Raw genomic sequence first — 27,215 nt, 5'->3', positions numbered from 1 at the left:
GAGACACCTGCTGTAAATAAATCAGCATCCAATGGCTTCATTTTTCTTGCTGCTCAGCCTGTCCTCACCTGAATGTTGATAGCACCTTCATGTGATCTCTGCAGCAGGACAGGGAGGTACTGGTTAAGGTAAAGGCCAGCTCAGGTGAACAATCCCAAACAACCAGTTGTGCACAAAACCTCGTTGACACTGTGCAGGACTGGCTGGGAATAGCTAAAACCCTGGAGACAAGTGCAGGTGACAGGAAAGTTTGTAGTGAGGCAGAGAACTGAGTTCATTTTCACAGGTGAAGAACAACTTCAGCTCCCCCAAGCATCCATCACCCTTCTGTACCTTTGAAAGTTCCACATTTAACTCCAAGTTTCATTTTCATCCTAAAAACACCCACAAAATCACTCAGCCTTCTGCACTTTCAGTTGCTGCATATTGCAGTGGATATTTTCTACACAAATATTTAAAAGAAGTCATGCCCCTGTGAAGTCACCACCCCTGCCAAAATTGAATGATACTTCCAATGGCCTGCTTTTCAGTAAGTTGGGATTGCAGGCAGCAGTTACCCAAAATTGTTAAATGTAGATTAAGTATTGATGCCTAGAGGAGCTGGAACAGAGGCTACACAGAGTTAAGGGAAATAAAATGGATATTTATTGAGAGGTTTTCAAAGGCCACACCCTGGCAGTACCAGTCCTGGCCCCTGCCCGGATGGCTCCGAGATGGAAGCAGAAGAGGGCTTGGTCACAAGATCTCACATTTTTATAGAATTTAGTCCATTTGCATGCAGGAGTCAACTGTCCAATTAATAACCTCAGATCATGAAGTTTCATCCTCCTTGCTTGCCCACCCTCCTCTTTTCATCTTGTTTATGCTTAGGGCCTGAAGTTTGAAGAAATTGTCCCCGAGTCCTCAGCTGGAATGGGATTGTTTTGTCTTCACCACCCATGCACAACAGAAAAGCACACACACCCAAACAGAACAGAAACTTTAAACTTAAGGCATCAGTATAACCATGGTTTTTTGTTGTTTTTTTTTTCCTGTGCTGTATAGTCAACTAAACATTACACCAATTAATTTATTAAAATGAACGTATTTCAGTGAATTTGTCCATTTTATGTGAAACATTAGCTAGATTTCAAAGCGTAAGCAGGTCTAATTATCCTCTTAAGAAAACTATTTTATTTTTGCTCAGATGTTCAGCACTTCTGGTTTTACTTTGAAATGTTGATCTATCCAGCAAATTAATCTTAAAATATTCATGTCCTAATTAAAATCAATTTGTGTTGCAGTTTGTCATAATGAGTTAACATGTAACTTTATTTTGTAGAAAGAAAAATGCTAATTAATTTTCCATTAGAAAAACGTGAAATGAAGATTTCACTTTGGAATTTCCATCTCCTTATGCTTTGGCAGCAGGAATATTCTTCCACCAGCAGTATGTGCATGTGAGGAGCTGTGTAACCCCCAAAACTGCACAGGTTGTACCAAGGATTTGGAGCTGCAAACAACTAAACAGCTGTTTTATGAATATCTTTCTCAATCACGGAGCAAAATGGGTTGATAATAACTTGTTATCACTGCTAGAACACACCTGACATCCCACAGGGACTTTGGGAGTCCCTGTTCAGAGCTTTTTCAGCTAATTAACATCCCAATCTGTGCTGTACAGTCAGGTTGCTGCTGAAGAAAGCAGCATTAGGCCTTGTTTTACAGCTCTCTAAAAATGATTGAGACATTTAAAAAGTGCTTGGATTTGGATCTCACATCTTCACAAGAGTCTCTCTGTCAGTCCACAACCAGGTAGTTTAAATTAGGGAGAACCAACCATTTTGTCATCCCTATGTACTCACATTCTATAGGGCATCATCCCATTTCCCAGAGACAAGAGGAGCCCCTGTGGAGGGGACCCCTCTGCCAGCTCTGCCTCTGTGCACCAAAGCACCAAAGGCTGACCTGGTGCCTTCACCAGCAGCTCTGTTTGGATCACAGATCCTGCCCTGCTCCATCAGCACTCCATGGTGCAGAACAAATCAGCTCCTCTTCTAAGGAAGTCCTTTGAGAATTACATTGTTTGTACATACAAACCCCAGCCTTCATCGAGGTGGTGCTGCCTTGTCTCCATCTAAAGATGCCATAGAACAGTGCTGGAGCTCATTCATGCAGAGCACTGGAAGGGAATAATGGTGTGGCCTGTCCAAGAGCCTGGGCTGACAGACCATTCAGTTTTTGCTGTCTGTGATAGGAGGGCTCTGCTTTCCTTCTCTCTTTGTATGTTCTCTCCATCCTGGCTGTGTATTGTGTTTAGTTTTATCTCCTTTCACTTAGGAACTGTTCTGTTTAGCACAGTGTGAAAGCCAAACCCAACTTTATCCACTCCTACGGATAAGTCCATAGTCTATGGAAACACAAGCAGAAAACAATACTCTGCTATAGTAAGAGCAGAGGATGGCATATTATATAAAAGCCAATGAATCACAGCTCAGGATTTCAATCTGTGGCTGATTCACAGTCAGGATAGATTGAGGTCACCTGCAGAGACTACTTTTGAGAAAGTGAGAGAGGCTGAAGTGGTAAAACAACTGCATAATTCAGGGAAGTACCTTAATCACTTTTTTGACATGGCTATTACTTACCAGGATACAAGTCCAGTTCCATTTGTTACACTCTTTGCAAAGATGGACTGTATGTTTTATCTTGTTTTGAAAATACATCTGTTTTTGTCAGGGAACACAGCCAATAAGAGCCCAGAAATGAAACATTTCATTCGTTACTGAGCAGAGCTTTCCATCAGCTTTAGCGTTAAAGATTTCCAATAATTTGGTGGGAGGTTGAAGATCTACATGTCTATTAGTTTCCTGTCACTGTGCTTAGGATGGGAGAAGATGACTCTGGAAAAAAATTCAGAGTTTCTTTCCTTCTAGCTTCACTTAGGTGGGTACACAGGGAAAGGTGCTGATTTTGTTGGGATGCAGCACGTCTGTTAAATAGCTCTCAGTCAAACAGATATATAACACACATACATGCATACATACATACATACATATATATATATATATATATATATATATATGTATACACACACATATAAATTCCTTGGAAACCAGATCAGTCCCAGCCACTCACTTGTGGCTGCTACTCATTGAATTCTCCTAAATTTTTCTTGTTCTTTTCTTCCCCTAATGACCCCTCTTCTCTGTTTTGTCTCTCCTCTTGTCATCCTTCCATTCTGTCCTTCAATAGTTTCAATCTTCTGACTATATTAACTTCATTTTCCAGCAGAAAAATGGATTTTGATACTACTTTTTCCTATTGTTTTTACTCCTGGGATGCAAGCAAAATGGGCTTGAATACTTTCTGCTTTTCCTGCTTTCCAGAGGAATTTTGCTTCATCAAAGAAAAAACATTGTAATTAATTTTATCTCTAATTGCTAAATATTGAGTCCTGTGATTTCCTCATATTCCTTTTGAAGATCCTGCAGTAAACTGCCTTGTGTTTCAGTGTGTCCTAGTGGGAAATTTGGGAAGGACTGTGCTGAGGTCTGTCAGTGCACCGAGAACGGGACCTGCAATCCCATCGATGGATCGTGCCAGTGCTTCCCAGGCTGGATAGGGATGGACTGCTCCCAGAGTAAGCACAGGCTCATTTCTCCCCCTCTCCCTTCAAATATCCTATTTTTGGGTTTGTTTAGTGCTTTCTGAAAGTTAAAGACAGATTCTGGGGAAATCCCTGTTGTATTACAGCTCTCTTTAAAGCTGATTTCTTTTAATTAATCTAAGTTAGCTTTAGATTGAATTAGTTTCTGCATTTAGAGTTTGCAGAAGCCTTGACTTGCTTTTATTCCAGGAAAGCGAGGTCACAAGCTCTTATCAGAAAAGAAAGCTCCATTCTCCCTTTTAATTTCTAGCTGGATTCCTTTATATTTATTTTTTGAAATCATTTCCTTTCAGCTATTACATTTAGACATTATTAACCAGTAAATGTTTTCATGTACCAAATCCCTAGAATTGAGAAATTAGGCAGCTGAAATATTTCTATTAAATGTAATTTAATTGTAAAAGTCAATGTGGCCTTGTAGGGATGAAGGATTTCTTTCTGAAAATTGCCCAGGTAGAAGATTGGCATTTGCTGATCCCAAAGTGTCATTTCCTGAGAGCATCCCTTAATTGAAGCTAGATCACAGAGGGAGGCAATATCCGATCATTCAGAAATGTTACTTCATATTCAGGATACAACTAGCACATTAGACAGCATTCCAGAGTAAAATATATTAAACTCCAAGTGATAAAGCAGGAATCGGATAAAAACAGACGGCTGTAATTTTGCTTTTATTGTGCATCTTCCACAGGCAGAATATTGCTGTCACTCAAAAACAGCAGGAAAAAAAAAATAAAAGACAGAAAGCTGCACATATCCCTCATTATATTTAGCCATCTAATTGGGAAATGTCTATTAGTGTCTGTTAACCTTGAAAAAAAGATGGCTTTCCTTACAGAGCGAGGCAGGCCAGGTCAGCAGGACCAGTTTAGGAGGCAGGAGCTGGCTGTGGTGCTCTGTGCTCTGGGTGAGCAGAGGGGGACGTGGCTCTTTGCTCAGTTACTCCTTGCACACAAAGGGAACCTCTCCCAAGGTGACCCTGTCCCACTCCAGGCTCCCGTGGGCACCTGGCCTCCCCTCCCGGGCTATTTCCAGCCCTTAGCCTGGAATGACCTGGACTTGGAGCTGCAAAGGAGATAATTTTAGCTTCAACTCCAGAGCCAGTTGTGGATTCACTAACAGCCCCTGCAGCTCTGCCTTAGAAAGGCATTGGAAAAGTATTTCTGATTGCTTATGGCACAAACACTTCAGGCCAAATCCTGCTCAGCTTTACATTGTGTGAGTCCAGTGACCTTTTGTTGGTTTTACGTCATGACAGGGGTTTGTTGGCCCTTCATTCTGGCTTTAGAGGTGTCTGTCAAATGCCAGAAACTTCCATTTATCATCCATAGAGCCATTGGCATCCATGAAAATAGGACTGGAGTCTGTACTTTCAGGTTTCCTGGGAACCGTGCCTTATTAATTCATGTCTTTAGCAGGAAGCAATGGAAAGTGCTTTTTAAAGCAAAAATATAGTTGTTATATTAAAGGGCTATCATAATTTCGGATCTTTTAGTCTGGCACTAATAACTGTAACTTACTGCATTCATTTTTGTAGGGAGGCTTAAAATAACTTTTTTTTAATGTATTAATATTGTAGTTATTGAAATATAAAATAGACCCAGAGATTTTAATTTATTATTAGCCCCCAACAACAAAAGCAATCTGAATTTGTGGATGGGAATTCATATTGGAAAAAGTTTTCTTTACATTTTTACATGATTGGAGTAGCACTCTGTGCTTCAAATGAATGTGGTAATTTTAGTGGTTGATTGCATAGCAAAGTGAACCTGAATAGCTGGGCTTTATTATGCAAGAATTCCAGCATGTCAAAAAGAGAATTAAATTACCTCCATATCTTGCAACCCTGCCTAAATTGTCATCACAGATAATGCCAGTGAGACAGGGACAGTGGCCACAGCACAGACCGGGGTCGTGTCGAGGGTCACTGGTTCACTGCAGCAAAGACCTGATCCTGCCTTCTGCCCTGCACAGAGGATCATGGAATCACAGAATCCTGGAATGCTTTGGGTTGGAAGGGACCTTGAAACCCATCCCATTCCCTGCCATGGGAAGGGACACCTTCCACCATCCCAAGTTGCTCCAAGCCCCAATGTCCAGCTTGGCCATGGACACTTGCAGGGATCCAGGGGCAGCCACAGCTGCTCTGGGCACCCTGTGCCAGGGGCTGCCCACCCTCACAGGCAGGAATTCCTGCCCAAGATCCCATCCAGCCCTGCCCTCTGGCGCTGGAAGCCATTCCCTGTGTCCTGTCCCTCCATCCCTTGTCCCCAGTCCCTCTCCAGCTCTCCTGAAGCCCCTTTGGGCCCTGTAAGAGGCTCTGAGCTCTTCCTGGAGCCTCCCCTTCTCCAGGTGAACATTCCCATCTCTCTCAGCCTGGCTCCAGAGCAGAGGGGATCCAGCCCTCAGAGCATCTCCATGGCCTCCTCTGGACTTGCTCCAGCAGCTCAAACTCCTTCTGCTGTTGCTGCCCAGGGCTGGAAGGCAGCTCTGGAAGTTGAGTTTCACCTGAACAGGGCAGAGGGGCAGGATCTCCTCCATCAACCTACTGGGAGAAATCCCTGTGCCAGGGAGAGGTTACAGGATGGCACCAGGGCTTGGAGAGCCATTGGTGGTTTGGAAGGACTGGTCACTGTCCAGGAAGGACTGGTCACTGTCCAGGAGTCAACGCCAAGCTCAGCAGTGTGGGGTTCTGCCTTTGGTGGTGTCTCACAGGTTCTCCCTTTATTGTTGCTCCTCCACAGCGCTAACACAGTATCATTGATCTTTTTCCCTTTTTTTTTTTTTTTTTTTTTTTTTTTTTGGCCAGCTGACAAATGTTTTTTATTTTCATAGCTTGTCCCACTGGGTTTTGGGGCCCTGATTGCTTTCATTCATGCAACTGCCACAACGGAGCACTGTGCAGCCCCTACGATGGAGAATGTAGATGTACCCATGGCTGGACGGGGCTCTACTGCACTCAGCGTAAGCCTTTCAGAGACAGGGAATCTGTCAAAGTGTGTGCTGCTACCTCGTGTCCCTTCCAAGTATTGCAGTTTTCCCTGGAAAACCACATGCTCCTTACTCCTGATAACCTCACATCACCCCTAAGAAAATAGTCCTGAAGCTTTCCAAGGGTTTTTATGCCTCTGGCGTTCAGTAAAGGAGAGGAAAATCATTTAGACTATTGATTCGTTGTTAGAATTTGCATAGTCAGTGTCCCTGCTTGTTAATGCCCCAGTATTTTGTGGTCTGATTTAGGAAAATGTTAGAGTTTTCTCACCCTAGTGCCAAATTACCGGTATGAAAGAGGAGATCCAATTCTGGTGAGCCTTTTAAGAAGGTTCTTTCACTTGCAAATAATTGATTGATCCCTGTTCTTCCGGAGAGTTTCTGTTTAGCATCTTCTTTCACTTCTTGAAAATGTAGTTTGTATAGATGGGTCAAGTTTTCATTCTTCTGAAACACTTAAGAGGCAATTCTGTAAAGATGAGAAACATTACTTCAAGAAAATTGGCTGTCACAGTATCTCTGCATTTAGACCATCAAATAAATGTCATTAAATATACAGAGGCTGAAAATCCATTGATTTATACACCCACATACTTTGTGCTGATAATGCATCTGAGTTTGCTTTCAGCTTATTTCTTACTCTTCCCTTGTTCTGATTGCTGAAAGGTTGCCCAGCTGCTTTTTATGGAAAGAACTGTGCCAATGTGTGCCAGTGCCAGAACGGAGCTGACTGTGACCACATCACCGGGCAGTGCACGTGCAGGACAGGATTTACAGGCAAACAGTGTGAGCAGAGTAAGTACCAGTGCCCTCAGCCCTCTCCTTCTCCAGAGAGGGACCTGTGTTTCAGAATTCTTGCACTAACAGGTCTTAAATGAGGTGTTGATGTCAGCAGGACAATGACCCCAGTCACCTTATATAATCCATAGGATGGAGAGGGCATCTCTGGAAAACTGGGCAGTCTAAGCATAAAGAAATTCAGTGAATCCCTGAAAATTGGGCCTTTCATTCCCAGGCTAAATTTAGGTGAGAGAAAGCAAATCACTGCACTCAGTGCTGACTGGATGGGGCCTTCCCAACCATCTCGAACCTGATAAATACACACCCAGCCCTAAAGCTGCCTCAGGCTTTGGTAATGCTGCTTGAGAACAGCAGCCCCAGGTTTCCCAGTGCATGAAGTGCATGAAGACAGAAGTGTTCAAAGGAATAATTTCTGCTCTCTGCCTTCCAAGGAATATTTGGGATATGGGGCTTTCCCACAGAAATTATGATGTAGACATGGACCAAAAGAAGATTCCTCTTTACAATGAAAGCAGACCAAAGGAAACAAGGTTGCTTGCCAATTTGGGAGGGGTCTGAGTCTAGCTTGAGCAGTGGGTAAGTGTTTCCCAATGAACCTCGATTCCCTTGCAAGGGATCTGGAATGTCTTACTGGGATCGTTGTCCATGTCCCACTGGCATATTTAGCAGGCTGTGCCAAATGGCTTCTTTAAAGAAAATTGAATGAGGGTCCTACAAACTGGATGTGCTGTAACTGGATAATTACTTGTTTGTTCAGCGCAGTAATTCACAAGGAAACTCTTACACACTTAACTGGGATCCCATACACAGGTGAAATCCACCTCATCTTCCCAAGGCATTAATTCCATGGGGTTCCCTCATGTTTTTTGGCAGTAAGGTAATTCAGTACCATTCCTGCCAGATCTGCAAGGGAAGGCTTCTTAACTGTAGCTTGCTACATGGATCTTTATGGAAGTATTTGTGCATGTAACTTAATTCATAAATGTTTTTGCACACACTTGCATTCAGCAAAGTGAATATCCCAGGGCCAAATTTGTGTGCTCATGGGGGATTGTACATGGCACCACTGTAACTCTGTAAGTGGCCAACTTTCTGGAATTTGGGGACACTCTTTCCTGCAGCCACAATCAAAATAAGAAACTAAAGAATCCCACAAAGGACTGCACAATAGCAGATTTTATACAAGGAGCTGTTTTATGATTTGACCCCTGGATAAATCCTGAGGCTTTCTTTTCTATCCAAACTACAAATGTATTTATTTACTCTTTTTTTCTACTGTTTAATCTAAAAGAATCTCTTCATTAAGGTTCCTCCCTTCTTCAAATCCTGCTGAATGGGCAGTCACACTGCATTGCAGATGAAATGCTTAATTGCAGGCATCATTTCTGTGGTGCAGTCCCAAAATTTAGGCCTTATTCATTTCAAGTAGGCTGCAGGCTAATAAAAGAATGAGCATTAATTGTAATAATTTTAATTTTTTCATTGTATGAGTACCAACAGATTAAGGATACAATTTTAATACACATTGCAAATCAATAAACAGATACTGGCTATGGTTCTCTAGTTAATATTAAATTTTGGCTGCCAGAAGCTACTTTGAGACTGATGTTGGGGAGGTGTTGTCATTGCAATGAAAAACATTTGCAGTGACACACAAGGAATCTCATCTTGAACAATATATTCCATAAGATCATTGCAGGGGTGCATGTTTTCAGTAATGCAGCTTCTCCATGGAAATAAGTGGGATGTGACAGACATTGTTTCTTTCAATTTATTCTTGAATAGTGCCTCTAGAAGTACAGTAAGCTGCCTACAGATTTATTGTAATAGCCCATCATGGTAATTGTATGAATAAATTTCTCAGCTGGACATTCAATCATTTTGTCTTTGATAGAAACACAAAGACAGGATAGAAATTCCTTCTGTATTAGGAATCCTGACGTTGAAGCAGAGCAAATCAAACCATTCAGATGCTCAGTTTGAAATTTCACCGGCAGTGTTCTATTCACATCCTGGCACTGGTAGGGATGAGTAGGAAAGCATGTGGGGTTTGTTTGGTAAAGGCTGTTGGGTTCATATAAAGGTTCATTAAAACTTGTCTTTGCAACTCCACCCATAAGAAAAAAAAAACAGGTAAGTTGATGAAGAATGCTGAGCTCTGTTGTCTACAGCTTCTGAGATCAAGCTCTGTTCAACTCTGAAGATTTGTAATGCACATCAAGTCTTCTAAAGCCCTTGTACCTGTCATTGATTTCATTCTATGAATTTTCCAGAAAGTTGCAACTTAATAAGTAGAATATATTTATCTTCTGCTTTAGACTAATAATCATTTCTAATAACATTATCCTAGGGATCCTAAAACCGGGGAGACTTGGCAAGTGTTGTGCCCATTCCCAAAAACAGTAGAATTCTTTCCAATGTTTTTCTTTGGCTCTCCAGAGTGCTCTCCAGGAACATTTGGTTATGGTTGCAAACAATTGTGTGAGTGCATGAACAATGCAACGTGTGACCACGTCACAGGCACTTGCTACTGCAGTCCGGGCTTCAAAGGAATCCGATGTGATCAAGGTACAGTGGAATTCTCTCTATAAAATCCCTCTCTCCCTCTCTCCCTCCCACTTTCCAATGATGTACTTGCTTTAAAAAAAAAAAAAAACAACATAGTTTCAAAACTGAAATGCACAATTCAATTTACAGTGTGTTATGAATTACTTTTAACAGCGGCTCTTATGATGGAAGAATTAAACCCCTATACTAAAATTAGCCCTGCTCTTGGATCAGAGAGGCACTCAGTGGGAGCAATCATTGGAATTATTGTTCTCCTTCTAATTATTATGGTCTTGCTGGCACTCTTTGTGTGGTATCGACGGAAACAGAAGGAGAAGGGCCATGACATGCCAAGTGTATCTTACACTCCAGCCATGAGGATGACTAATACAGATTACTCACTTTCTGGTAAGGGTCTTTTTATGTTAATCAAATCCAGACTCATATTCCTGTCTGTTGGGGAAATAACAAGTTTCTGTGATGTGTAACGTGTTTTATTGAGCCTCAAAAATAAGGACACTTCCGTTCTTCCTCGGAATACCCTGATCTTTAAACACTTAAATGGCACAGGAAAGTAAATATACAACTGATTTAAGCTGCTTTCTGTGTGGAAGTTTATATGGGATATACCTAGGCAGGAAATATGCCACATGGAATTTTGAGTCATGCGCATTCCTGATGCACTGTTTCCCTCTGTGAAACCTTGGGAAGTAATTTTTTTTTTTTTTTTTTTTTTTTTTTTTTTTTTTTTTTTTTGAGGAATGGGATTGGCTGGGTCAGTCATAAGGTTTTGGTTATGTCTGTGCTGCAGTTTGATTTGAGGTGTCTATTGTCACTCTCTGCTGTGTGCAGAGCAGCCCTTGTCACGTAGACAGCTGGTGGGAAACATCTTTCCAGGAGCTGAGGAAAGCAGGAGAGAAGAAGAGGAAGGCTCCTCAGGATCTTCTTTCTTCTTTCTTCATTCTTCTTTCTTCCTATCCTCCGCTACTGCTGTGGAGGATGCCTTTTCTTGACAGATTGTCTAAATTTTGAACATTCTTATTCATTCTTATTCATTCTTCTCTGGCCAATATCAGGGACGATGCCAGGCAGGAGATAGTTTTACTTCCTTCTGGTTTCTCCACTGTCTCAGTGGGGATATTCTCAGGGTTCACTGCCCTCAGGCTTCTTCTCTTCCTTTTAAATGGCTGAAACTCCAAGTCCAAGTGAATAGATTCCCCTGGGGAAGGCAGAGGTTGGCCCAGCAGCTCTGCTTTCCCAGGCCTGCAGTGCCTTTTCCTTTCTACTTTCTACTCAAATGCACGAGGCCTCTTGGTTACTCTGCTGTCTCAGGGTGGCACAGCTGGAAGCTTTTTATGGACTCCCCTGCCAAGGATGTGCCTGGAAAGAGCCTCTCCCATTAAGCCAATGGCAGCAATGCCTGGCTACACCTGGAACATAAATCAGGGAGCTTCTCATGGCATGGTGACTTCAGTCCTTGTGCCAGGGACATTCTCCTGCCGCAGTGTATCCCACATCATGGGCTCTCTGCTGAACACCATTTACTAGATTCACACTAGATCACTCATTAGAGCATTCCTTCTTCTGATAGCTACAAATGGGGGGAGAAATTATCATGGATCTCCTTTCATTCCTTCTTATTTTTGAATTTTAGCTTTTCTGACTCTTGCTTAAGCTGCCCATTTGGGTAAGAAGCACATGTTCTTCACATTCCTCTCAGGTACAGTCACCTTTCCCAGAGCTCCTGATGCCATATGATTCTTAAGTACACGAGGAACAAAAGTATTTTGGAGGTGGCTGAATTCCTGGGTACATCCTAAATAGCTGAGGGATCCCATCTGCACTGAACCTGGGGTCTCTTTTGGTCCTTGGGCTGGGAGTTTAGTTCTGGGCCTTGTGGCACTGCTGCTATGTGTCAGGTGAGTCAGGTGAGTTTGTAAAAACCCTGAATACCAGGTCCACACAAACTCAAACAGCACCAGGTCAGGGGGGTTTCATGGGCATCTCTAGCAAAAAACTGGATAATGTTTTTTTCCTATAATGGTTCTTTCCTGTTCATCTCAGTCAGTGATGGGGATGCAGACTGGGCCTTTTCTTTCCTCTTACTTTCTTTGTGCAGTCCTTCAAGCAATAGGAATTGTGTCACTCAGGAAGCTGCAGCAGAGTGGGGTCAAGCATCTCTTTCTGGAGGTCACAAGGACAGTTTTCTTCCTCCTTCCCCTTGGAAAACTCTGCCATCTGAATTTGCAGAGGAAGATTAAGAAAATAGAAACACACTGCTCCATCTTCAGCTCATTATAAATTGCCTGCAGGTACCAGCATTGTTTCAAGTTTTGGGTTTTGTCCTTTTTAGAAGGGCATTTACAAATTCTAGACAAGAGCTTCTGAAAACTCCCTGCCAAATCCTGACTGTCCTCTAGTACATTCCTCTACTGAGACTTGCAGTAACTGCCCCAACTTTGGCCTCACCAATGCTGCTTCTCTCCCATAGAACAGAGAAGCAGGAAAAGGTGCTGATGTGCACCTTCCTCAGCAGAAAGTGGAGAGGTGGATACTGAGACAAGCTCACAGAAAAGGAGCATGTGGCTGACACTTGTGTGTCTGAGGGCAGGTGTGCACGCGTGTTACAGAGGATGCTGAAGGAGAGCAGCAATATTGCACAGAGAGAACACGGAGTCCAACCTTCACCTGTAGGTTTGCTTGTGGATTAAGGGCAGAATACCATGTAGAAATACTTGTCCAATGGATATAATCCCATGTAAACCCATGTACTTTGGCAGGAATTCCACCTGGATGGCTGCAGCATCCAGCCCTCTGTGGGTTGTAACATTATGGCTCTCCTGAATCACCGGCTGCTATTTTGCCTGTTTACTCTTATTTGGGTAATGGTGGTGGTGTTTCTGAACAGAGTCACATACACAGATCCTTAGCTCTTGGAGGCAGCAATTTCTTCCAGCACATTTATTTCTGGAGGATGTTTTTGATCTTTACGTCCTCAGCTCTTGTGAGGCTGATAATCCATGCATATGTGTGAGAGAGATTATGAAGAAGTGGAACCCCCTGGGCAGCCCTTGGACTCTTTTACATTTGTGGATGAAGCATGTGGCAACAAAACACACACTTTACCCAGCCAGAGGAGAAGAAAATCACCCTTGCTGGGAGGGTTTGTCCACAGCACACGGGTCTAAGAGCAAACTTTCCCAAATAAGCCTGAAATCAAAATGGTGCTCCCCAGCATGAGAGCAGTGTACTACATCCAAAACAGATTTTAAAGTGCAGGTTGTGTAGTTCAAGGAGATGGGACTGGAAGGGGAAACTGTGGTAGTGCTGGAGAGCAGCAGAGGTTTCTTAGTGGGACTTCAACAAAGACTTGGCTATGGGCTGAAGTGATGTTTGAGGTCTTATCAAGATCTTAGCAAACTTTCTGGTATGAGTGAATACTCTGCTGAGAGCCAAAAGCTAAGCAAAACTTGACACAAATAAAGCATCGTGGATCCTGAAGCCTAGACATTTCCAGAAATGATCTGAAGATGATGGGTGGTGGGAGGTGGCAGAGTGAACCCTCCTGTTTGGAGCCTCCAGCCGTCTCACTGACACTGTGTGGGAAGAGAAGACCCACACAAAGAGAAGGAAGCAGCTCCATTTAGCAGTTGAGAAGTCTGGGTTTGTATTTATGCAGAGTGCTCACTTATTCCCTTTTTTGTGGCTGGGCTGGTGCCCAGTTTCCACAATAGTGTCCTGCAGGATGGGGACTGATGCTCTCTGTGGAACACCACAGCCCAGGCTCAGAGCAGGAGCTCAGTCTAATTCCCTTTCCTTTAGGCATTTAAGTCTTTCCTTACTGCTCAGACCAGAATAAAATTCTCACCTTTGGGAAGAGAGAGATTTTTTTGTGGGTTGGGTTTTTTAAACAGGAATAGCGTTACATTTGAATTTGATGTATTTCCAGCTAGCAGTTACAAGAGCTTCATGAATAAATGTGTAGAAAATGGACTGTGCTATCAAGGTAAATCAGCCTGGGTGGCTACTTAAGTATTGAGCAAAGGAAATTGTGTAGAAGGAGTAATTCTGAGTTCAGGGTGCTGTGTGCAAGGGGGGGAAGAAAAGGATTTAGGGGGATGTGTACAAGCTCAGGGTCATTAATTCAACACTGCTAAGTAGTAGATCATTCTGGTAGAGTTTTATTTCAGCTCATTTTGGGGGCAGAAAACAAGCTCCAGCTGAGCTGGGTGAGAACTCACATTGTCTCAGGCGGTTCCCGGTGCCATCGGTGTGCTCGAATCCCAAAGCAGAGCCACAGGGTCCTGGCTCTTCCTTCCAGCTGCTCCTTGCCCACAGCCAGGGGATAGGAGAAGGGGGAAGGCAGAGCTGACTCCACCAACACTTCCAGAGCAGAAAGACACAGATCCAAATGCCCGTGTTTAACTGGGGCTGTGGGGAGGGAGGACAGACCCTTGAGCCAAGCCCCCTAAGCAGGCTCAAGGCTGTGTGAGAGCAGCTGTATTGTGGGGGGCACACAGTGACATGAGGGGTGTGTTCCAGCCCCAGTTCCCACTGGCAGACCCCAAGAGAGATGTGTTTCCTGTTGGTTTGGTTGTAAATGGCACGGAGTTGTAGCTGGGGGAGATGGCAGAGCCCCGGCAGCCTGGCTGGCAGATGTTCAATGCAAAGACCAGCTCTGGAATCACATCCTGATCTGAGATAATTTGTTAGCAGCAACTCGGGAAAACAGCTGAGACTCAAAGGCTCTGCACTTACCACAAAATAGAGCTGACCTCGAAAATCCCCCTGGGTGTTTCAGCAGAAAAGAAGTGTTCGGTCAGAGCTCACATGCAGGAGCAGCTTTCCCCAAGCCCCGAGCCACAACCCTTATGTAAGAGGCACCCTGCAGATAAACCCATTTCTTGGAAACAGGATATTCTGTAGTAAATTAAGCTCAACCTAGATCTCCACAAGATGTCAGCAAAGCAAAGTGCATGTTCAGAGTGAGGCGAGTGCAGAGGGCAAGGCGAGGAGGGTGATGGTGGCTGGGACCCCAGTGCCAGCCAGGTCCCTGTCCTTCCTCACCCATCGCTGCCAGCCTTCAGTAAAGGTGGTGATGGGCTCAAGTAGCCACCCCAGCACTTCATTACCCTTTGACCTGAATGTTTTCCCCAGAACCAACCTGGCTGCCTGCAGTCTGAGCCCATGCTTTAGTAAAACCCCTTCATTTGCTCCTTACAGGGCTTCGTTGTTTAAATGATGCTGTTCCAATTGAAATTTTCCATCCCTTCTCCTGATGGTACTTTGAAATATGTATCCATTTGTTATGCAGCTGGAACCAGATTGGGATTGATGTTTTCATTAGAACTGCCAGTACAAATACGATGCCTTTCTTGGTAAATTATTCTGTTTGGTAAATGTGTTTATAACTTAAATTGAGGACATAGATAAAATGTCTCTGAGCATACAATGTAAATGCCCAGGTTTGCCTTTCAGGGCTCCAGCTTTGATTTTTCAAAAGCTGTTGTACACAATGTAAAAAAAAAAAAAAGTTTTAGATTCCTTGGTACAGTTACAGCATCTTGATTTCTAACATTACTCCTGGTTTTGCAGCAAAAAGGTTTCATTTGTTTCAGCTGCAAGACTGCTCAGGGGGCTCTTCCATAGGTTAAACTAAGGAGGCAGCAGTGCTGCAGCCTGAGTTTTTCCTCCCTCCCCTCACCTGCAAAGCAGCTGGACTCTCAAGAATGACTTTATTAACATCTTCAAGAAGATAACACTGTATTATTTAAATATTTTGCTTTTTTTCTCTTCTGTTTAATGCTAATAGTCAAGAGCTTTACACCATACTGCAGGATAGATTGCCTCTGCAGATGTTTTAGAACACCCAGTACTCCAACACAGATTTCTAAACTAGATTGTCTCTACCATGTTTTCAGTTTCTTAAGAACTGTTGTGGCTTCCAAAGTATCTTGTGATGACTTGTTTTCTTCCCAGATATATCCCAAGGTAGCAGCAGTGTTCATTGTTTTTCCAATCCAAGCTACCACACTCTCTCATGTGGGGTGACTTCACGCTTCTTTCCCAGTAATTTGGATGGAAACATCTCCTGTAAGGTAGATATTACCCCACCCCACTGTAGCAATGTTCTTATCAGTTCAAGGAAATCAACTAAAGCAATGTCTCTGGGCCCTGTTGTCTGCCAGCGTTCTTTCAAACTCCAGGGCAGCATTCCTGACATCCCAGACACTGAAAGGTTGCCTTTCCCCTCCCTGTATCTTCCCAGTCTCTGGGAATGGGAACTGGAGTCTCATGCCTGTCTGGATCAGCAAGGCTTGGTGTCTTAGCAGCTCTGAGGTATGTTTGCTTCTCAGAAGAGATAAATAACTCAATAAATATAATTAACCATTAACACAATGCCAGTAAATCAATGAAGCATTCATCAGTAATCTCACTCTGCTGTTTCATTGTATCCCACATCAGACACACAAATTCCCTGCTGACACAGACAAGCAGAAAGGTGCAAGAAGGTACCTGGGGTGCTTTTGAGGACGGTCCTGATTCATCCAGGGACATTCTGGGAGCTCTGCTGTCACTCCTGGCTCTCATACAATGTTTTTGAAATTAAATATGGAAACTAAATTTGAGCCTTAAAAATTGATCTTATAGAGAAATATTGTTCTTTCCAGTATATATATAAAGGAAATTTTGGCTTGAATTACATTTTATAGTTTAAATGATCAAGTAGTCCTGATTTGTGTTCATGAAGCATTTCATTGATAATTTGAGAAATGTAAACTAGAAATTTAGTACAATTAGGTTTGAAGGGAAAGTAAAAATTCTGGTAATAAATTTTTGAGGTGTAAATTTGCAAGTTTCTTCTTTAAAGAAATTCAAAACCTATTAATTCATAATTAAGGCACTACAAAGACTTAGAAGCTGTTTTGTTCTTTTTTTAAATAATTAACTATAGGAAAATTACAACTTAATGTTGATAATTGAATAAGTGTCCACTAATTGCTAAATATATATATATATATATATAAAATATATAAAATATAAATATTATATATTGCTATATGCTATACATATTCTATATTCTATATTCTATATTCTATATTCTATATTATATATTATATATTATATATTATATATTATATATTATGTATTATATATTATATATTATATATTATATATTATATTATATATCTGTATTCAGCAGAGCTATTCCAACCCTATCACTGGAACATCCATGTAGGAGCACCATCATTATCATTTGTTGCAATTGATTCCCTCAGACCATTCATGAACACTGTGACTCAGTTCAGCACTTTAGCAGTAAATTTAGATATGGCAAATGGTAAAACAGCTCTTCCTTTGCAGCTTTAATAAGCCCAGGTGGGGCAAAGCAGAGGGAGCAGGGGAAAAAGGAAATGCAGTTGATTTCATCAAGGCTGTCAGCTTTAAAAGTGATGATATTTCAGGCTGTAATCCAAATGTAACTTTTCACTGGAATGCCATACAAACAAGATTAATGCAAAAAAAGACAGTATTGTACAGGACAGGCAAAAATATCTCTGCATGTGCTCCTGTAAGGAATTTCTTGGTTGTTAAAAGAAAATCTCATTAAAATGTAATAAAAAGGCTGGCCCCAGAGATCTCTCAGGGAAATGTTTATACAGATGTGCAAATATGTTTTTTGATGTAGATGGTCCCCTTGCATCATGAATTTTTGCCCCCCAAATTGAAAGTGCAAATGCTCATAATGTCAAATTTAGGATGAGTGTCCATCTGGACCACTAATCCTTTTGCAGAAATTTAAATGAATTCAGAGAAGGTCAAAGCCAGCACCTATCCTGGATTCCCAGCCTGCAGTGCCATCTTCTCACAGAACTACTTCAGAAATTAAGCTGCTGGGAAGGTTTAATCTCCAAGTGGTGCTTTGGGACTGGCCTGGAAGCTGCTCCCCCTACTGCAGCTTTGGCCATTGTAGTCAGTCAGGCTGTCCTGGTAATCACTGAAAGACCAATAGAACTGGTATTTTCAGGGTATTTATCAAAATATATAGCCTGAAATTTCCTTTAGATCTCCCACCATCTCACTTATTAATGAGATGCTTTGCAGTGCTGAATAGCTGAGGGTGGCCAAAAATACACTTTGTCTGTCTGCAGCTCTGCAGCCAAGTAAGACAAAGGAGCATATAAAGCCCTAATAGCTGCCTTAACGAGTTCATTTCCAAATCACTTTGCCTGGTGCCATTCTCACTTTCTGCAGAGAAATGTGCACAAGTTGTACTTGGAGGATTCATTTCTTTATAGTGCCAGCTGGGGTCACAAAGGAACCAGCACAGATGCAAAATGAAAAAAAAAAAAAAAAAGAATGGCAGAGGACTCTGAAGTGCTGAGCCAGAGCCTGGGGTGTGTTCCTGTCCCTGTGCTCCAAGGAGATCAGGCCTGGAGGCGCTGGGCTGGAGCCATTCCTCTCTCTGAGCCTGGGCAAAGCACAAAGGCAGGACAGGACAGCTGGGAGCCCTGCTCCAGTTTGAGGAGGGCTGAGGAAAGCTTTTTCTCCTGTGCTTCCCTGCCCTTCTCTCCTCCCTTTCTGTGTCTTTTGCCTTTTCTCCCCTCTTTTCTTGGTGATCTCTCCACTCCATTATCTTTTATATTTCCATGTCCCTTTTCCTATTCTCTTTTCTGCCCCAACTCTACACTCTATATAATTCCTATTTCCTTCCTGCTCTCTTGTCCCATCCCTCTCCCATCTCCAGGATCCCTGGCTGGGGGCTCCCAGCACTGTGTTCTGACCCTGCTGCAGTTCCCAGGGTGGCACCTCTGGAGGGAATGAGGTGGGTGAGGCTTTGGCAGGAGCTGAAGGGCCCAGCACTGCACTGGGGACAGTTTGTGACATGGATCTGTCTGCATGGGATGGGAGCAGGGCCAAGCTTCAGCAGGGGAAGGATCTCATCTCCTCATTCCCCCTCTGCCAGACAGAGATTTGGTCCCTGCTCAAGTCCTGAAGGTGAACCACAGAAGCTGCTGAAAGACAAGCACCAGTGGAGGCATTAAACCCTGCCCAATGTGTTTGGGGCTGGGTGATTGTGCCAGTGGAGCACAGACTGTAACACAGGCAGGAGGAAAACAAGTGGGAGGATAAGGGGGAGCCTATGAGAAGAGACTGGAAAAAGGTTTGGCTGCTTTTATCTGGCAAAATGAACACTGAGGGGGAGCATGATTGCCATGTATAAATACAGCAAGGTAAACACAAGGAGGGAGGAGAGCTGTTAAAGTGAGATGACAGAGCTGGCTCGAGAACAAATGAGGGTGAACTGGCCATGAATGCATCGAAGCTGGAAATTAGATTTCTACCATCAGATCAGTGAGATTTTGGAATAGCTTCCCAGGAAGACTAATGGGACAAAGAAATCTGATTACTGTTAAAATGAAGCTTGATCAGCTCTCTGAGGGATTATGTGCCTGGGTGTTTGCAGTAAAAGACAGCTGGATACAGGGACTGGGGGACCCAAGCCTTTCCAATTGTGTTCCCAAGCCTGTGCCAAGGCCCAGCAGGAGCTTGTAGGACTGAGTTCCTCTCTGTTCAAGGTCCCTGAGAATGGGTCTGCAGCTCTGAGATTCGGGAGGAGGCTCCAGCATCTCAGTGCAGGTTTTAACTCCTGGCACCTTGCCACAGGCAACTCCTCTTCCCACAGGAGAGAGCTTGGCAAGTCAGCTCAGGAAAAATGCTGGAATCATTGGAGTCAAGAGATATTTTACTGTGAGTTTAGGTGAAGTCAAACCTTAACCTTTGCTTATGAGCTCCTACAAATAGGTTTGGTCTTTTTTCTCATGACATTCGCAGCACCAACTAGTAACGATGATGCAAGTTACTGAGGAGTATCAGACATGAAATCAGGTGAACTTTTCTGACAATTACTGCACCAAAAATTTCCAAAGCAGATAAATAAAGATTACATAACTCCATACCTGTGTCTTCACATCAGAGCTTTCCTTGCTGAGCCACAGACCAGATTTCAGATGCTGGGGACCTGTTTTGCTCAGAGGGTCTTTGGCAGGACCACTCAGAGAACCCTTCTCAGGGCTTCAAGGCCAGCTTTGTGTCTGAGTTTTTGAATTGTGCGTGAAGTAAAAACAAATCTCACTTTTACCAAGTGCTGCAAAGTGTGTGAAGAATCCTCAGTGTAAATGATAAGGTTGCTGCACTGGTCACAAGCAAATGGATGCTTCTCACCTTGAGCTTTTGCAAAGCTAATAATTCCACCCTCATTCCCTTCACAGCAAAAGTCCAGGTGTTGGTTTCCACAGACATCATAAAAATCAATTGCTATTAGATGTCCTGATTTTTTAAAGGCAGCAGTTTCACATCTATTAAAGGAAGTTCTAAATTCTACAAAAGACTTCACATAAAGTTAGAAAATGCAAAACAGAGGTCACTGGAAATGGTCTGACTGGATGTCACCCAGCTAATAAAAGGGAATTCAGTACAGAAAGCAGCAGTTAAGTACCTTTGACTTGCCCAAGAGAAAGGAAGACTGCAAGTACAGAATGGCTGCAGAACATTCAGGATGGGCATCTAAAACTCAGCAGCATAAGCTTGGACCAGGGAGATCTGAAGTCAATAGTAAGGGAAGTAAATGTCAAATTATTGATTGCTCTGCTGGAGGATAAAGGTATGATGGAATTCCTGCCAGCACTTCTTTGCCTAATCACCATGGACTTAAAAACCCTGGGCATTGACAAATGGCTGGTGGTGATCCAGTGGCCACTGTCATCTATCCAGCTGTTTCAGACAGGCAGATAATGACTTTGCTTTACTCAGGCTGGTATCTCGTTCATCTTAAAGGAAAAATTGCCAGATATGAGGTAGTTTTAACCAAATTGCTAAAATTATCAGCCTGGAATTTTAATAGATAAATTTACTATGAAGGATTTCTTCCTCCAGAAAAGCAATTTTGTTTCACAGTAAAAGTATTTTCTATCTTAAAAAAAAAGTTAACAAATTATAGTGTGTTAAGAAATGATAGTAGCGCAAAAAGACAGCTATAATCACATTCAGAAAAACTGCATTCAGAAAAACTTATAAATGTCCCCAAATCATTTCATTTTAAAAAAATCAATTCTAGCCCGTAGCTCTTCATGCCAAATTTTAGTTTTGTGAGCTGATTTATAAACCTGCAACCCCACAGCTTTTAATAGAAACCTCAAGATTTTAATAAATGTGTTCTTAGTGGTGCAGTTGGGTTGAAAATCAGCACTTGTGTTCTGGCTGCAAGTTTTGAAGAGAAGAATGAAGCTGTGGGGTCTGCGGAGGAGAACTGATGGTGCCAAGGGTCAAATTCCTCCCAGTGACCACTTCCAAATAGATCTGTTCTTCATCCCCCTGCCACTGCTGGGCTGTCCAACTGCTCCATCCACCCATCCATCCATCATCCATCCATCCATCATCCATCATCCATCCATCCATCATCCATCTATCATCCATCCATCCATCATCCATCCATCCATCATCCATCATCCATCCATCCATCCATCATCCATCCATCATCCATCCATCATCCATCATCCATCCATCCATCCATCCATCCATCATCCATCCATCATCCATCATCCATCATCCATCCATCCATCATCCATCTATCATCCATCCATCCATCATCCATCCATCCATCATCCATCCATCCATCATCCATCCATCCATCCATCCATCCATCCATCATCCATCCATCATCCATCCATCATCCATCATCCATCCATCCATCCATCATCCATCCATCATCCATCCATCCATCATCCATCCATCCATCCATCCATCCATCATCCATCCATCATCCATCATCCATCCATCCATCATCCATCTATCATCCATCCATCCATCATCCATCCATCCATCATCCATCATCCATCCATCCATCATCCATCTATCATCCATCCATCCATCATCCATCCATCCATCATCCATCATCCATCCATCCATCCATCATCCATCCATCATCCATCCATCCATCCATCATCCATCCATCCATCCATCCATCCATCCATCATCCATCCATCCATCCATCATCCATCATCCATCCATCCATCATCCATCTATCATCCATCCATCCATCATCCATCCATCCATCATCCATCCATCCATCATCCATCCATCCATCCATCCATCCATCATCCATCCATCATCCATCCATCATCCATCATCCATCCATCCATCCATCATCCATCCATCATCCATCCATCCATCATCCATCCATCCATCCATCCATCCATCCATCCATCATCCATCCATCATCCATCATCCATCCATCCATCATCCATCCATCATCCATCTATCCATCCATCATCCATCATCCATCCATCATCCATCCATCCATCCATCCATCCATCCATCCATCATCCATCCATCATCCATCCATCATCCATCATCCATCCATCCATCCATCATCCATCCATCATCCATCCATCATCCATCCATCCATCATCCATCATCCATCCATCCATCATCCATCCATCATCCATCTATCCATCCATCATCCATCCATCCATCCATCATCCATCCATCATCCATCCATCATCCATCCATCCATCCATCATCCATCATCCATCCATCCATCCATCATCCATCCATCCATCCATCATCCATCCATCCACCCATCCATCCATCCATCCATCATCCATCCATCATCCATCCATCATCCATCCATCCATCCATCCATCCATCCATCCATCCATCCATCATCCATCATCCATCCATCATCCATCCATCCATCCATCCATCATCCATCTATCATCCATCCATCATCCATCCATCCATCCATCCATCCATCCATCCATCATCCATCCATCATCCATCCATCCACCCATCCATCCATCCATCTATCATCCATCCATCCATCCCTGCCTCTGTTGTCTCTTTCCATTCCCAGTTTGGGGAAGCACAGGGAGCTGCTGGATGATCAAGAAATTACTCCTGGGCTCTCCAGGCTTCCTGCAGAGCTTCCTCAGTGCCCAGGGACACCAGTAACACTGAGAGCTGTTGGAAAGGACTGTGGAGGGGTGAAAATGCCTTAGGAATGTGGCTGTAGGTGCTGGGCCCCAGCTGGGATTTAATATCCCAATGGGTTTCAATACATCAGTGGAGGGTTTTGTTGCAGGTCTAAAAACCTATTAAGACAGCTAAGCAAAAAGGAATGATGGATCAGGAAAAACGAAATGTTGTGGTAATTTTGAATATTCTCTTTCAATTTTAACCTCCTTTTTGTTAAGCATTTTCTTGTAAATACGGTAAAATAGCAGAGCTAAATGGTTCCAAACACAGCAGGAGGCTTCCCAGTCTGAAAGCAGACACAGGAGGGCAGTGATGGCTTCATAACTTTCCAGAAACAAGGTTGGGATTTGCTCTTGAATTGACAGCTCCTCAACACCAGCTGTATTCCAGCAGGTGTGGCTTTCAAGGGAATAACATGAGAAGGAAAAACTCAGCAGTTTTAGCACCTACAGAGATTCCCAGACCCCCCCCCCTGCAGGGCTCACCTGGTGACCACTCATCTGTGGAGCCCCTTCAGCTCTGTCCCAGCCCAGTGGGGCCGTGCACCCCAAAGCAGAGGCCCCTCTCCTGTCACTGCTCACTCTGGGAGGTGCAGTCCCAGCAGCAGCACCTGCAGGACAGCCCTGGACTCTCCTCTTCGCTGGCAGATCCACAGGGGCCTTTGTGCTTCATCATTGCCAAAGTTATTTTCCTTGAATTGAGAGAACTCATGTCCCCCTGCATCCCCTGTCAGTGCACCCACAGCTGTCTCAGCAGATGCTGTAACTCCAGGCAGCCCCTCTGTGCATGCTGGTGGAGGGGGTTTGATCCATCCATCTCCATGGGTTATTTTGGAGTGTCATGCCACGTCCGCAGGCACCCGAGTCGTGGTTCTGAAGGAAATCCTGTGTTTTCCAGCATGTTTGTGTTCATGGCTTGGTGAAGTGACTTTCCTTTGTGATTTTCCCTAATGCTAATGAGCAGCTGTCCAACTCAGACAGATAAAGGGCTGAGATGGTGAGGCCAAGGCAGGAGTCACCTCCCATTTTTATTCCCGACATCCTTGGGCTGTAGTCTGGGGTGGGAACTGTCTGTCTCTTCCAGCATTAACCCATTATCATACTTTTTGAACAGCTCAGTAACAAAATCCTTGACAGAGAAACTGCTGACTGGAGACCCTACAGCTATCTGAATGAACTAGGTCAGTAATTTTTAAACACTTCGATCACTTTAGTAGACTTTAGAGAAATTCCAAATCCAAATCAGCCTTTCATAAAGGCATTAACAATAATGAGGAATATTTGTGTTGTCTTTATTTCACAATCAGAATTGCCAGCAGTGAAAGATAGAGAATTAAAAATTATTTCCTTTACCAAAAACCACAGACTGGGAAAGCAAAGTCAATATTCATTTTAGTCTCCCTTCCAAGGTTGCTCTGTTGAATCACAATCATCTACTCTATAAATGTTTTTTTAAGGACTAACTCAGGACATTAAAAATTCAAATTTGGCTTTTTTTTCCTTCTTCTTCTTTCATGCTTAATAAAGCTTAGCACTAAATACTGGCATCTTGATGAAGGTGTGGAGCCTCTGTGGGAGCTGGGGTGTGCAATGCTCCATTATCTCCCAGTAAATCATTCCGTGGCAATTCTGAACCACCAGCCAGTGCAGCCAAGCCAAGAGTGAAGTTTAATTGCCTGTTCTGAGTTTATTCTTCCTGGCTTCCTGGCTTGAGTTTTAACAGGGTTTTTAGCAGCTCTTAGCTCAAATCCTGCCCTGATTTAGTGCTTTGGATGCTATTTGTTTTCCTATCTGAGCACTCAGAATTTGGCTTGTCAGTGGCCGAAAAAGCATTTGCCCTTTCCTTTCCTGGGATTAGTAACATCTCACTGAAAACATGCAGGAGGAGGGAAAGTGCAACATTAAGGGGTATTATGGGATTTTTAAGGTCAACTGTCTCACAGCTCACATGGCAAAGGAATGACCATAGGGCAGCACCAGGCATCACATCCTGCCACTGCCCCTGGGCCCACACCTTGCCTTGCTCCAAAGGTAACTCTTCCCTGCATCAGGAAAATCACAAACATGTCAAGCTTCAGTGCAAAAATCTTCATCCCTAACACCATCAATGTTTTCTGTGTAATAAGCTGCAGAACCACTGTTGTGCTTATTTGTGTGTGACATGGAGGGGGCTGTGTGTGAAGGTTTTCAGATGCTTCTCAAACCACATTAATTTTCCTTCTACCATTTTGCTGCTTTTTTCACACTACTTGCTTTATTTGTGTTTAACTTGTGCTATCCTGAGCTCCCCATATACCACCTCTGTTCTGTATTCATGCATTTTATTTTACCAGCAGAAATGATGGTAAATGCCTCTGCAGCAAGAATGCTCTAGAAGTGATAAATACTTTAGCTAAGGGGCCTCCAGCAATTTTTTCCCATAGCATTTTGCATCCAAAATAACTTTTTCTTTCTTTTTTCAAACTAATTGATGAAAATTAGATTTTTTTTTCTTTCTTTTCAGTACCAGAATTAATGCCTGCTCATGCTAACTTTCATAATGTTGAATCCTTGCTCAGATCAAGGCCATTTTTACATGAAAATAAAAAGTTTTCACTTCTTGGTATTATTGTTGTGCAGTAAAAGCTGCAGGTTCCTCTCATGAAAATTTCAGAAGAGAGTTAAAATCTTCAACTTCGAATTATAAACATAAAATAAAAGTCTAATACAGTCTCACAGGGAATCTTGACTTTCAAACTTCATCAAGCATGGAAGTACCACAGTTAAAAACGTGTTCCATCTTCTCCCATGATCAGCCTTAGTTTCATAACATAGATGCTCCAGCTCATGTGTTGGAAGAGCAACTAAGCCTTGGGCAGGGCTGGATTCAGTTAAAAAATTAAAATAGCAATGGACAACTGCCCAACTCCTCTGCTGTGACCCCATGAATTGTCACAGACTGCAGATGAGAGAAGAGAGAGGGAAATGGAAGAGAAATGGAAGAGAAATTTGGAATGGATGGAAACTCTCCACTGGTTCCTCAGCCGACTCCTCCAGTGATCCCAAAGGATGGGACCCAGCAGATGAGGAGCACCAGGCTCCCAGATGTGCCTATAGCCCTGTTAGAAACTGCACGTGCCCTAAACATGAATTATAGCTGGGGAAAGGAAATTGTAAGGATATCCACACCAAAATTCATTTGAACACTCATCTCCTAAAACCTGCAGTGATAAGGATTTTCTTAATTGCAGTGGATCTTACCAGACTGCAGGTGTTTTACCTGCTTTGCAGGACTTTGTTTGCCAGGTTCATGTTCTTTCCAAGTGGGAAGTGCGAGGACAAAGCCTGTACTTTTACTGCTGCACATTTGTTTGTGAGCTTCACATTCCAGGTTTTCAGAGAGCTGATTGTGTTCAGTGGAGTCTGGGGAGGAGCACAAGGAATTCTCATGGACATTGGCTCGAGTCTTCAGAGTTTGGGAACTCTGTGGTGCCAAGAAGAGGCAGCTTTGTCACCCTCCTGTGTGCCACTGTGTCACCAAGGCAGCCTGGTGCTTGTTGCATGGAATGGCTTGTCCTTGTATTTTCTCTGTCCTGTGTTGCAGAACTGGAATTGTTTGCTCTCTGAGTAATCCCTCTTGCTCTAGTCCAGTCTGCACTGGGCAGTGGCAAAGCCCAGCTTCCAGCTCCCATCCTAAGCAGGTCAAAACTCCCAAACCACTGACTGGAGCTCAGGGAAGGTTCTTGTCTCATTATCTGGAGCATTGGGCACAGTGGCTGTAGGCAGGGCTGGGTTTATCTGTGATGTTTTTTTAATAGCAGCCCTGGATGCAGACATAAAGTGGGATTTGCAGCACATCACAAGTGACTCAAAGCTGCATTTATTACAGAGAAACAAAGGCTATAAGTTTGATTCATAACTGACTTCATTTTTTTTCTCAAAGCCAAAAGGTGTGGAAAACTATTTGCAGCTGAAACTCTGATTTCACCCCAGCAGATAATTTAGCTTCAAACTTAAACCTGGACTTTAGTGAAGTCCAGATCCCTGGCCTGTTCAGGACTTTTCCACATTAACTACTTTTGCAGTTTAAAAAAATAATGTATCCATTATTCATTTCACCTCCCAAGGAACTCAGTGAGTACAAAAAATGGGTCATAAACCCACAGTATTATAACAAATAAAAAACTAAAGGCAGAATTACAGGGAATTTT

The 27,215-nt window shown here is 43.1% G+C and overlaps 1 protein-coding gene across 2 annotated transcripts in view; it reads left to right on the top strand.

Moving 5' to 3' along the window:
* MEGF11 (multiple EGF like domains 11) overlaps nucleotides 1–27,215 on the top strand; it is a 192,443-nt gene that overhangs the window by 157,007 nt on the left and 8,221 nt on the right. Inside the window, exons 15-21 of one of the 2 annotated variants that reach the window (XM_062501835.1) lie at nucleotides 3,494–3,622; nucleotides 6,485–6,613; nucleotides 7,307–7,435; nucleotides 9,881–10,009; nucleotides 10,163–10,396; nucleotides 15,968–16,086; nucleotides 24,140–24,206. In XM_062501835.1, coding sequence (XP_062357819.1) covers nucleotides 3,494–3,622; nucleotides 6,485–6,613; nucleotides 7,307–7,435; nucleotides 9,881–10,009; nucleotides 10,163–10,396; nucleotides 15,968–16,086; nucleotides 24,140–24,206 — 936 coding nt within the window. The remainder of the gene's footprint in view (nucleotides 1–3,493; nucleotides 3,623–6,484; nucleotides 6,614–7,306; nucleotides 7,436–9,880; nucleotides 10,010–10,162; nucleotides 10,397–15,967; nucleotides 16,087–24,139; nucleotides 24,207–27,215) is intronic. The other variant, XM_062501836.1, reaches the window with a different exon arrangement.

This window comes from Cinclus cinclus, chromosome 13 (genome assembly GCF_963662255.1).
Source record: "Cinclus cinclus chromosome 13, bCinCin1.1, whole genome shotgun sequence".
Taxonomy (NCBI): Eukaryota; Metazoa; Chordata; class Aves; order Passeriformes; family Cinclidae; genus Cinclus; species Cinclus cinclus.
The sequence above is the reverse complement of the archived record's forward strand: the minus strand, read 5'-3'. Positions and strand labels throughout refer to the sequence as shown.